This window comes from Staurois parvus, unplaced genomic scaffold (assembly GCF_062004578.1).
Source record: "Staurois parvus isolate SC_StPar_1 unplaced genomic scaffold, SC_StPar_1.0 ptg000253l, whole genome shotgun sequence".
NCBI lineage: Eukaryota > Metazoa > Chordata > Amphibia > Anura > Ranidae > Staurois > Staurois parvus.
In genome coordinates, this window is record NW_028318049.1 from 501,970 (window position 1) to 515,285 (window position 13,316).

At 44.2% G+C, this 13,316-nt stretch overlaps 1 protein-coding gene across 2 annotated transcripts in view; it reads left to right on the forward strand.

The window, feature by feature from the left end:
• ESAM (endothelial cell adhesion molecule) overlaps positions 1–13,073 on the forward strand; it is a 103,096-nt gene extending 90,023 nt beyond the window's left edge. For both annotated transcript variants that reach the window (XM_089680905.1, XM_089680906.1), the window contains 4 exons: positions 3,076–3,231; positions 5,523–5,645; positions 7,395–7,536; positions 8,259–13,073. In XM_089680905.1, coding sequence (XP_089537031.1) covers positions 3,076–3,231; positions 5,523–5,645; positions 7,395–7,536; positions 8,259–8,715 — 878 coding nt within the window. In that variant the 3' untranslated portion in view covers positions 8,716–13,073. The remainder of the gene's footprint in view (positions 1–3,075; positions 3,232–5,522; positions 5,646–7,394; positions 7,537–8,258) is intronic.
• The last annotated feature ends 243 nt before the right edge of the window (positions 13,074–13,316 follow it).

Consider the following 13,316-nt stretch of genomic DNA (forward strand, 5'->3'; position numbering starts at 1 on the left):
AACACTGTTCCGGCACCTCCAGCACTAAATGTATGTAATGGCAAGGGGTGCTGGAAGGTCTAATAATGCTACAAGCTGGGGGATCTATTGTTGCGGGGGAGTCTTATGTTGCTGGGGGTGGGGTCAATTGTTGCTGGGAGGGACCTACTGTTGAGATGATCTATTGTTGCTGGCTGCTAGAAGTTCTATTAGTGCTATCTGCTGGAAGATCTATTGTTGCTGGGGTGGTATTTTGTTTCAAGGGAACTAATGTTGCTGGGGGTGGGGTTGATTGTTGTTGGGAGGAATCTACTGTCGAGGAGGTGATCTATTGTTGCTGGCTGCTAGAGTTTCTTTTGATGCTGGCTGCTGGAAGATCTATTGTTACTGAGGTGGTATGGGAGTCTATTGTTGCCTGGGGGATGTATTATTGCAGGGGGACTAATGTTTTTGGGGTAGGGTCAGTTGTTGCTGGGACAGATCTGTTGTTGAGGAGATGATCTATTGTTGCTGGCTGCTAGAAGTTCTATTGATGCTGGCTGCTGGAAAATCTATTGTTGCTGGCATGGTATTTTGTTGCGGGGGGGGGGGGGGTCTTTGTTGTCAGGGGGGATCTATTGTTGCTGGAAGGGTCTATTGTTTATTTGAGGTCTGTTGTTGCTGGGTGGATCAGTTGTTGCTGGGCTGGTTTATTGCTGCTAGGGGGGGGGTCTATTGTTGCTTTGAGGATCTATTGTTGCTGGCTGCAGGGGATCTATTTTACTGCTTTTTTGTTACCATTAACAAATTCCATACAAGTCACTTAACACCAAAATAATACCTCGTTCTGAATTCTCTAAAAGGGGCGGTATGGGTAGGTGCGTAGGGGGCGGGACTAAGGGACAGTGCTCAGAGGAGGGTAGGGGGCGGAGTGAAGGAATGACTTGGAAGGGGAGGGGGGGGTACCTGGACCTATCCTCTAAGAAATAAAGCCCTGCTTAGACTGTATAACATCCAGGTAGTAGCTGGGACTGCATAATGTAGTACGTAACAGAACATTTCTATTTTTATTGTCTGTAGTACCCATCCTTGATTTTAGGTATTACTTTGTATCACATCAGGAGAATCAATAATAACAACAAATACAATATAAAACACTTTATTTGGCAGCACTGCTTTGTATTGTTCTCTGGTCTACACATGCCATCTAGTGGTCACTGATCAGTACTCCATGTGCTCCATGAAAACTGTCCACCTTATAATCTCCCATGTTCAGTACTGCAGTATGGGGAGGATTTATAAAGCGCTCAGCCATATGTTAATATGCTTTCTACATGCCAGCACAAAGTCTTTCTGAGTGAAAGCAATGCACTCTCTGCTGTAAACCACTCTATGTGCACCTACCCCCATTGTGTCTGGGCTACGCGAGACAATGGGGGAGATTTACTAAAACTGGAGAGTACAAAATCTGGTGTAGCTGTGCATGGGAGCCAATCAGGTTCTACATTCAGCTGGTTTAATTAACCTTTGACAAAAAAAATTGGAAGCAGATTGATGACTTTGCAGAGCTGCACCAGGTTTTGCACTCTCCAGTTTTAGCAAATCAACCCCAATGTAATCGACAGGTAGGCTTTAGGTCATAATTGGGAATTCAGAATTTGAATTTTCTTTAGCATTTAATGTCTCCTATTGTTTCAGGTGATGTAAATGTTAGTGACAGATTTAACACACTAGGCGGCACTAATATAAGCTGTGCAACTGATTTACTAGAACTGGAGAATGCAAAATCTGGCATGGCAGCCAATCAGCTTCTAACTTCAGCTTGTTCAATTAAGCTTTGACAATAAAACCTGGAAGATGATTGGTTTCTGTGCAGATTGCACCAGATTTTGCATGCTCTGGTTTTATTAAATCAACTCCAAAGTAGAAGTGTTCTGTATTTTATCCATCTATTCTCAGTCTGTTCTGAAAGTTGCTTTGTTGTAAGATGTATCTGCCTATAGAATACCATTAATACACGGCTTATATGACATACCTATATATATATATATATATATATATATATATATATATATATATATATATATATATATATATATATATATATATATATTACCATTAATACACTGCATATAGGACATACCTATATATATATATATATTACCATTAATACACTGCATATAGGACATACCTATATATATATATATATTACCATTAATACACTGCATATAGGACATACCTATATATATATATATATATATTACCATTAATACACTGCATATATGACAGACATACATATATATATATATATATATATATATATATATATATATATATATATATATATACACACACACACACACACACATACATACACATTACCATTAATACACTGCATATATGACATACCTATATATATATTACCATTAATACACTGCATATATGACATACCTATATATATATATATATATATATATATATATATATATATATATATATATTACCATTAATACACTGCATATATGACATACCTATCTATATATTACCATTAATATGCTGCTTATAAGACACCCCTGCCTATCTAATACCATGATTACACTACTTATAGGACATACCTGCCTATGTATTAACATGAATACACTGCTTATAAGACATACCTGCCTATTTGTTACAGTTAATACACTACCTATAGGACCTACCTGCCTATGTATTAACATTGGTACATTGCATATAAATAGATGTGTGCCTATTTATTACCTATTACCATTCTGTTATTAAACTGGCCATCTTTTATTGCAAGTTTTATAAAGCAATCTTTTTGCAGCATATTTGTAATCTGGAGATTAGAGAAGGTACATTTAGTCCTTCATCACCTGGACCTTTTTGGTTGGAGTATCTGTAGGATGGCTTTGTTATACACATCCTGATCCTTTTTATTTAATTATAATTTTTCTAGATTATTTGCTCACGCAAAGTGTAGTAATCCATGGCAGCCAGACATCTGACAATTCCGGCCACCTGCTATCTGGAAATTGAAATGGGGTTGACAGCACTTTGCATGCCAGCTCTGTTGTTCGGAATCTGTGATCTCTAATCCTTTTGCTGTCTGTTTTCTAGTGCCTCCTTCTAAACCCACCTGTCAACTTAATGGAAGTCCATACATCGGTACCAACATCACCCTCAGCTGCAGGTCATCATCCGGGCAGCCAACCCCCACCTACGCATGGATAAAGAAATCCACGATCAATGAGGTTTTCTTTCCGCCGGCCCACGGTAAAAAAAAAAAAAAAAGACACTAAATTGAATTTACTAAGCCATAATGTTGTAGTTCTGATAAAGAATGTTGTAGCTTAGAAAACTGAGCCTGGACTTTCAGAGCTAAAGATATACAAGTGTATGCAATAAAATGGTTACCAAGAGCATCCAATCAGAATCTGCTGCTAGTCTGACTGCAGTGTGTTGACTTCTGTTTGGTCAATCCAGGTTTATGCTCCTTGCACTTTATGATTTTTTTAATGTCTTTAGACAATTTTTAATTTTTTTTTATACATTTTTAAAAAATGACACTGACATGGAATCACTAAAAAGAAAAAAATAATTATAATATATTAGTATACAGTGTTTAAGGGATTAGCATTTAGTGGCCATTTTATTAGGTGCACATACTTGTTAATGAAAATAACAACCACTAAGGCCAATTTACAATACTGTGTTGCAATAATTAAGGCACAATACAAAGTTTTGTTCCAGAAGAGCGTTATATGACTTTCAACTTTCTGATAGTGATAAGGTGTGGGCAGGTGGAGACTGCAGTATATCCTCCAACCTGAAGGGGACACTGTGCTGTTTCTTCAGGCTGGCAGGCACCCATTAAAAACTACTTGTCCCCTGCTATGGGCTCCAGGCAGCCATATTGGGAAGGACAGCATATCCTATTGTAAAACTGATTCCCACAATATTTGGGTAGGCACCTTGACACAGAATTATATCAATAAGAGATTTTGCATCATTCGGTTTGCCTGCAGTGTGGGAGTAAGAGAAGCACAAAGGCCTTGCTGGTTAGGGTTAGCAAGAGAGCAGAAGTAGCATTAGGGAGCAGTACCAGTTGAGGAGGGAGAGAGTAGATTGCGCCTTACAGGATGTCTCCTCTGTCCTTGAACAGTCTCCAAATAACATCCAGCCCTCCAAATCATTGGATTCAGGTGTTCCAATCACCTCCATGGCCACAGGTGTATAAAATCAAGCACCTGGGCATGCAGACTGCTTCTACAAATATTTGTGAAAGAATGGGTCACTCTCAGGAGCTCAGTGACTCCAAGCGTGGTACCGTGATAGGTGGCCACCTGTGCAATAAGTCCATCCATGACATTTCCTGACTACTAAATATTCCACAGTCAACTGTTAGTGGTATTATACCAAAGTGGAAGCAACTGGGAACAACAGCAACTCAGCCACCAAGTGGTAGGCCACGTAAAATGACAGAGCGGGGTCAGCGCATGCTGAAGCAAACAGTGCGCACAAGTCGCCAACTGTCTGCAGAGTCAATAGCTAAAGACCTCCAGACTTCATGTGACCTTCAGATTAGCACAACAACAGTGCGTAGAGAGCTTCATGGAATGGGTTTCCATGGCCGAGAAGCTGCATCCAAGCCTTACATCACCAAGTGCAATGCAAAGCGTTGGATGCCATGGTGTAAAGCATGCCGCCATTGGACTCTAGATCACTGGAGACGTTCTCTGGAGTGATGAATCTCACTTCTCTGTCTGGCAATCTGATGGCCATGTCTGGGTTTGGAGGTTGCCAGAAGAACGGTACTTGCCTGACTGCATTGTGCCAAGTGTAATGTTTGGTGGAGGGGGGATTATGGTGTGGGGTTGTTTTTCAGGGGTTGGGCTTGGCCCCCTAGTTCCAGTGAAGGCAACTCTTAAGGCATCAGCATATCAAGACATTTTGGACAATCTCATGCTCCCAACTTTGTGGGAACAGTTTGGGGATGGCCCCTTGCTGTCCCAACATGACTGCACACCAGTGCACAAAGCAAGGTCCATAAAGACATGGATGAGCGAGTTTGGGGTGGAGGAACTTGACTGTCCTGCACAGAGTCCTGACCTCAACCCCATAGAACACCTTTGGGATGAATTAGAGCGGAGACTGTGAGCCAGGCCTTCTCCTCCATCATCAGTGCCTGACCTCACAAATGTGCTTCTGGAAGAATGGTCCAACCTTCCCATAGACACCCTCCTAAACCTTGTGGACGGCCTTCCCAGAAGAGTTAAAGCTGTTATAGCTGCAAAGGGCGGGGCCAATTCAATATTGAAACCTACGGACTAAGACTGGGATGCCATTAAATTCTATGTGTGTTTAAAGGCAGGCTGACCAATACTTTTGGTAATATAATGTATGTTGTGCCATTGCTGTAAATTGCCTAATTTCTATGAAAAAATGTCTACAATGTAGACTGAGTTTAAGTATCTACGTGTCTTTACTCAACTCTCAGGAACAAGGTTATGCCCCTCCTAACAATGGGTTGTGATTTCATTTACACAGACATTTTTATCTCGTAGATTCAGTGAAGGGGACGTTAACTCTGCCGAATCTTACCAGCAAACACAGTGGAACATATGCGTGTACGTCCAGGAACACGGCCGGTGTGGCAGAGTGTACCATCACAATGGAGGTGACCTCAGGTACACTTAAAAGGCCAATTACAGTGTGACCTATATGGTGAGAGAAGCAGTTCTGACACCAGCAAGTCCGTCATCACAGGCTTTGTTGTTTATGGAGGAGTTAAGGGTCCTTTCACATGAGCATCATCAGGTGTGTCACAAAAATTAGTTTAAAAAATAAGATTAAAACCCAAATTCTTTACCATCAGTTTAGGCCATTTCACACTGGGCATCTAGCCCCTGTGTGTCCAAACCTGGCATTTACATGCGCCCAGGAGGCACAGGTGCAGCGTTCACCCCTGCTGCCTGCAGCCTGTGAAAACAGCGGATTGGACGCACAGGGGAGAGACTCCCAGTTTGCATATCGTCCTATACATCCGTCTTCAGTTCAGTTCCATTTATATCAGTATACATCTGAATTTCACAGTTGTTTTTTTTTTAGTTGTTGAAGAAAATCATCATAGTTGGAAAAAATATATACCAAAAAAATAAGTTTCTTACCAACAAACTGATGTAAATGAAACGCACATAAACAGACAACATCAATTTATATTCATTTATGTCTTCAACCATTGAAAAGATCAAAAACCTTTTGGATTTTTTTTTTCTGCAGACATGAATGGACTTGGATGTAAATAGTGTACATCTGTTTACAGCCACCTGTCCATAGGCAAACATCGTGGTTCTGTCTGGAAAAACTGACAGACACATCCAGACTGTGTGCTCATGTGAAAGGGCCCTAAGAGGGTCACACAGGCCATAGGCGTGAGAGCGCCGCAATGGAGGAGTAAGAGGGCCACTCAGGAGGAGCGAGAGAGCAACGCTGGTAGAGTACGAGGGCGGCATAGGAGGAGTAAAAGGGCCATTCAGAAGCGGTAAGAGGGCTGCTCACGAAGTGTGAGAAGGCTGCACAGGAGGACTAAGAGGGCTGCTTACCAGGAGGACTAAGAGGGCTGTTTACCAGGAGGACTAAGAGGGCTGCTCGGGAGGAGGACTAAGCGTGCTGCTCGGGAGGAGTAAGAGGGTTGCTCGGGAGGAGGACTAAGAGGGCTGCTCGGGGGGAGGACTAAGAGGGCTGCTCGGGAGGAGGACTAAGAGGGCTGCTCGGGAGGAGGACTAAGAGGGCTGCTCGGGAGGAGGACTAAGAGGGCTGCTGAGGAGGAGGACTAAAAGGGTTGCTCGAGAAGTGTGAAAAGGATCCAAAGGAGAAATAAGAAGAAAGAAAGGGCCACACAGGAATAAGAGGGCTTTTCAGGAGGATGGATAAGAGGGCTGCTCAGGAGGAATAAGAGGGCTGCTTAGGAGGTGTAAGGGGAAACAGAGGAAGAATAAGAAGGTTGCCCAGGAGGAGTACGAGGGCCACGCGGGAGGAGTACGAGGGCCACGCGGCAGGAGTACGAGGGCCACGCGGCAGGAGTACGAGGGCCACGCGGCAGGAGTACGAGGGCCACGCGGCAGGAGTACGAGGGCCACGCGGCAGGAGTACGAGGGCCACGCGGGAGGAGTACGAGGGCTACACGGAAGGAGGTGTAAGGGGCAACAGAGGAGGAATAAGAAGGTTGCTCAGGGGGAGTACGAGGGCCACACGGGGGGAGTACGAGGGCCACACGGGAGGAGTACGAGGGCTGCACAGCCAGACTTAGAGGAGCACACAGGAGGGAGGAGAGGGCCAAAAGGAACAACCAAAAAACATCAATTTGTGAAGAATGTTTTAAATTGAAATGAAGTCTGGCAGAGTTCTCTTTTAACATCCACTCTTTTACATTCCAGCATCCAGAGTGGCCATCATAGTCGGGGCCGTGGTTGGGACGATTGTCGGTCTGTGCTGCCTGGCCATCTTGATAACCGTTTTGCTCTATTTATACCGACGGCAGAAGAAGGAAGCTCAGGATGAGATGGAGAATGACATCAAGTAAGAATCATCAGCAATGGCGGTTCTGGGCATGGTCACTGAGCGACTTCACAGACCTTCTTTCTGTACTTTCATTTTGCTTCTGTACAGTGTAAGGGTGATAGTGTAATAAGGATTTACTCTTGTTTAGGATTTGTCACAATGTCTGATTTCTTTTCCGTATATGTAACAGTCACATCAGAAATCATTTCAAAGCTAAATTATAGTTTAAAAAAATACACCTCCACCCCTAAACTCCCAATAAGGCTCATATACACCTTTTTCCAAGGGTCATCTGCACGTTCTGATGGCTTCATAGGTCCTTCCTCTTCTCCTCTGGAGGTGGCGGTGGGCGGTACTTACTGCTGCTTAGAATGGCGTTCACATAATGATGCTGGAGCTCTGTTTAGTGTAGCACAGTGAATTCAGGCTGTCTGGGGGTGGATCCATGACAAACTGGGCTCAAAGGAAGTGGTTTGAATGATGTTGGATGTCATTCAACCCAGAAGACTGAGGACATCTACTGATGAAAAGGAGTAATGCGTAAAACAACACAGGTTTAAAGGTAAATAGCGAAACAAAAATGCCTTTTTATGTTTTTCTACTAAAGGGTTATTTTTATTTTGGTTTCCTTGAGTTCTACATATTGAAAATACGCAGTACTTTCCATGTAAAATGATTACTTATTTTTTCAAGTATAATAAATTAAACTCCTAATTTCAATATCTCTGCTTTATCTGCAGGGAGGATGCAGCGGCTCCAAAAACCCTCACTTGGGTAAAGGCAAATGGGTCAGACCTTACTTTCAAAAATGGCACCCTATCCTCCATGAACAGCAACCGGGACCACAAGCCTTACCCTCCCAAGTCCCCCTCTGACACCACATCCATAAATACTGCCATAGGCAGCACCGCCGGCTACAGACCCCCCTATATCAGCGACAGAGGCCGAGTCACAACACCGACCCCCAGTATGTCCAGCCAGTCCCTGCCCGCATACATGGCGCCAGTGAATGGCAACTACTACACTACAGCCGTGCCAACAAGCAGAAGCCCTGCCCAGAAGACCAACGGTGTGGAACAGCAAGCTCCCAGGAAGGATTTAAACATTCCGTCTGGGGTGACTCCGTCCAATCTGGTGCGCATGGGGGCCGTGCCGGTTATGGTTCCAGCTCAGAGTCAGGCGGGGTCCTTGGTGTGATCCAGCTCAGTATTATTTATGACTGAATGTTTACAAGACTAAGCAGCCAACGATGATATGAAATATTTTCATTCTGCCCAGATATGGGCGATATATTCTACTGATTTCACAACAAGCTGGATCTTAACGGCCAATGGGATTTTCCCTGTGTGTCCTTATAATGCATCCACGTCTGTTCTATCACCTACAGACCCTCCCAGCAAAGCTCTCACATTTGGAAAATGACCCATCACTGTCCAAAGCGCCGTTTTATATTCACAGACAAACAGACGCGAGTCCTTCGTTTTTTATATTTTATAACTTTAACCTTTTTGCTGCAACATATTGATATTTGAAAAGAAGCCGGGCACGTCAGAACAATCGAGTGTTTTTTAATATTGACAGTCCTAAAAAACGTTTACAGCCCAACTGAATCAGCTGAATACATTCCAGGGCAAGGGTGGACAACAGCAACCCTCCAGCAATTTCAGAACTACAAGTCACATCATGCCTCTGCCTTGCTGTCATGCTTAGTTTTGCAATGCCTCATGGGACATGTAGTTCCACAACAACTGGAGGGCTGCAAAGGCAGTTACATCCTGAGTAGAAAAGCCTGTCCCTTGCCAGTATGCTGCAGAGCAGGACCCTTGTTCTCTGTATGGAAGCAGCGGTTTTTCTGCAAAGGACCGACATGCCCCCTGCTGATTCTGACCTATAACTTTGCAATCAGTAAAATGGATGCTTTTAATTGGTGAATTCTAGCCTAGCAGAGGCGTGTGTAGAACCTCTGCAGAGGGACCACTGTTTCAAGCAAGGGTCCTTCTTTATAGAATGCTGGCAGGAGACAGGCTTTTCTTCATGCCTCCTGCTGAGTCTGATCTATAGCTTTGCAATCAGTAAAAAGAATTCTAGCTCAGCAGAGGGGAGTGTAGGACCTCTGCAGAGGGACCACTGTTTTCACATAGAGAGCAAGGGTCCTTCTCTATAGAATGCTGGCAGGGGCCAGGCTTTTCTCCTGAATTCTAGCTCAGCAGAGGGTGTGTAGGTTTTCTGCAAGGAGACCACTGTTGTCACTTAAAATGCAAGGGTCCTTCTCTATAGAATGCTGGCAGGGGCCAGGCTTTTCTCCTCAATTCTAGCTCAGCAGAGGGGAGTGTAGGACCTCTGCAGAGGAACCACAGTTTTCACATAGAGAGCAGGGGGGTCCTTCTCTATAGAATGCTGGCAGGGGCCAGGCTTTTCTCCTCAATTATAGCTCAGCAGAGGGGAGTGTAGGACATCTGCAGAGGGACCACAGTTTTCACATAGAGAGCAATGGTCCTTCTCTATAGAATGCTGGCAGGGGCCAGGCTTTTCTCCTCAATTCTAGCTCAGCAGAGGGGAGTGTAGGACCTCTGCAGAGGGACCACTGTTTTCACATAGAGAGCAAGGGTCCTTCTCTATAGAGTGATGGCAGGGGCCAGGCTTTTTCCTAAATTCTAGCTCAGCAAAGGGGTGTGTAGGACCTCTGCAGAGGGACCACTGTTTTCACATAGAGAGCAAGGGTCCTTCTCTATAGAATGGCAGGGGCCAGGCTTTTCTCCTAAATTCTAGCTCAGTGAAGGGGTGTGTAGACCCTTTGCAGAGAGACCTCTGTTTTCACATAGAGAGCAAGGGTCCTTCTCTGCAGATTGCTAGCAGGGGACCAGCTATTCTAGTTCGGCTGTAGCTGCTTTCTAAAAAAAAAAAAAAAAAACTGTAAGACTTTGCACATCTTTTGCTTTGATGCCCCTGGGGTGTATTTAGCTGATTTAGACTGAAAGCTCAGTAAGGCTGTAAATGATCTCTAAGTATATTGGAATTTTCTGTATCAGTTTTTATACATTTTTTGAGCTTTATTTTATTGTAAAATGAAGTAAGGAGTGAGATGTGTGTCTGATTAGTGGAGAATGCTGGGGTTTGTAGTTCTTCAAGGGATGTCCAATAACTTGCTTTATGAGTATAATCATTGTGTTCTCCCTGAACTCCTGTCGGCCCATTCTGCATCTTTCTTCAAACCTTCAAACCCCAAGAATATTGATTTAAGCCGCAAGATTAATATTTCACAGAGGCCACCACTGTAGATGTACAGGATATGTGAATATTTACACAGAGAAATGTGTCCCGTTCTATATGCACCAATCAGAAACGGTCTTCTGCAGGACATGCTAGTCATGCAAAACTTTGGCGCAGTGTCTAGGAGTGACCTCTGCAGGTTCTAGGCTGGGGTTTTGTTTCGGCAGTATTTTTATGGTTCCAGAATGTACAAATATATTTCAGGACTGGACATGTATCGGGATTTTTGGTGAAGTGGAGTCTACTTCTGTGGTTGGGGTTCTGTCTATAATTGGGAAGTTTTTAATATTGGAGGACATGGAGGTGGCACAGTGGAGAGGGGGGGGGGGATGTTTTATAAACCAACACTGGAAGTCTGTATACAGATGAGGGGATTGTGCCAGTCTACTTCCAGTCCAGGATATCTCCAGAGTCGCCATAATACTGGTCCAGGACGTTGGAGAATGCTCATACGGGGAGGAGTCAACAGTAACCTCCAATCAGAGCCGTGCAAGGATGCTTTATTTGTTCATTCATTTTTGTCATTACCAGAAAGTGCAGTATTCTCCATCACACCTTTATCCTGCACCATGTTCTGTAGAAAAGCTTCATCCTACATCACACTGTGAGCAGAGCCTCATCCTGTGCCCTGTTCTGCAGCAGAGCCTCATCCTGTGCCCTGTTCTGCAGCAGAGCCTCATCCTGTGCCCTGTTCTGCAGCAGAGCCTCATCCTGTGCCCTGTTCTGCAGCAGAGCCTCATCCTGTGCCCTGTTCTGCAGCAGAGCCTCATCCTGTGCCCTGTTCTGCAGCAGAGCCTCATCCTGTGCCCTGTTCTGCAGCAGAGCTTCATCCTGTGCCCTGTTCTGCAGCACAGCCTCATCGTACACTGCTTTCTGTAGCAGGACCTAATCACATATCACGTGCTGTAGCAGAGTTTCATACTACACCACATTCTGTAGTAGAGCCCCATCCTGAATCGTGTTCTGTCGCGGAGCCTCATTTTGCACCCTTTTCTTTAGCAGAGCTCCATCCTGAACTGCATTCTGTAGAGCAGCCTCATCCTGCATTGCGTTCTGTAGCAGAGCCACATCTGGGTGCCACACTCTGTAGCAGAGTCTCACCCTGCACCACAATCTGTAGCAGAGCCGCATTCTGCACCACATTCTGCACCACATTTTGTAGTAGAGCCTCCTCCTGCACCAGGTTCTGTAGCAGAGCCTCATCCTAAACTACATTCAATACAGATTCTCATGCTGCTCCACGTTCAGCAGCATAGCCTCATCCTGCATCACATTTTGCAGCATAGCCTCATCCTGCACCACATTTTGCAGCATAGCCTCATCCTGCACCACATTTTGCAGCATAGCCTCATCCTGCACCACATTCTATAGCAGAGCTTCATCCTACACCACATTTTGTAGTAGAGCCTCAGACTGCACCATGTTCTGCAGCACAGCCTCATTCTGCACCACATTCTGTAGCAGAGCCTCATTCTGCACCACATTCTGTAGCAGAGCCTCATTCTGCACCACATTCTGTAGCAGAGCCTCATTCTGCACCACATTCTGTAGCAGAGCCTCATTCTGCACCACATTCTGTAGTAGAGCCTCATTCTGCACCACATTCTGTAGTAGAGCCTCATTCTGCACCACATTCTGTTGCAGAGACTCATTCTGCACCACATTCTGTAGTAGAGCCTCATTCTGCACCACATTCTGTAGTAGAGCCTCATTCTGCACCACATTCTGTTGCAGAGACTCATTCTGCACCACATTCTGTAGCAGAGCCTCATCCTGCACCACATTCTGTAGCAGAGCCTCATCCTGCACCACATTCTGTAGCAGAGCCTCATCCTGCACCACATTCTGTAGCAGAGCCTCATCCTGCACCACATTCTGTAGCAGAGCCTCATCCTGCACCACATTCTGTAGCAGGGCCTTATGCTGCACCGTGTTCTGTAGCAGAGCCTCATCCTGCACTACTTTCTGTAGCAGAGCTTTCCAAAAATCATCTTTTTTACAGAGTTATTTATTTAGTTTTTTTATTTGTTTGGAAATTGTACAGAGATGAAACCAAAGCATTTGTAGTCCTCCAGCCACATGAGAGGAGGATGAAATATAGTGTGAGGGTGACAGAGATCGGGGAAGGAGGGGCACACCGAATGACGTCACAGGTTTTCTGCTTTTATTTTGTATTTTATGTAAAGACTGTTCTAAAATTTCTAAATGCTATAAAGAATGCCAAGATACTCTGTTATATTTAAAGCACATTTTTCAATAAAAAGCTTAATCCCAACAGAATGAAATGTTCTCTATCTATCTATTATCTATCTATCAGTTTGCATACCCTGCCAGAAATTGTGAAATTTTTGCATTGATATTGAAAATATGACTGATCATGCCAAAAAACTGTCTTTTATTGAAGGATGATGATCATATGAAGCCATTTATTATCACATACTTGTTTGGCTCCTTTTTAAATCATAATGAAAACATAAATCACCCAAATGGCCCAGATCAAAGGTTTCTATCCACGGGAATGTTTTGCC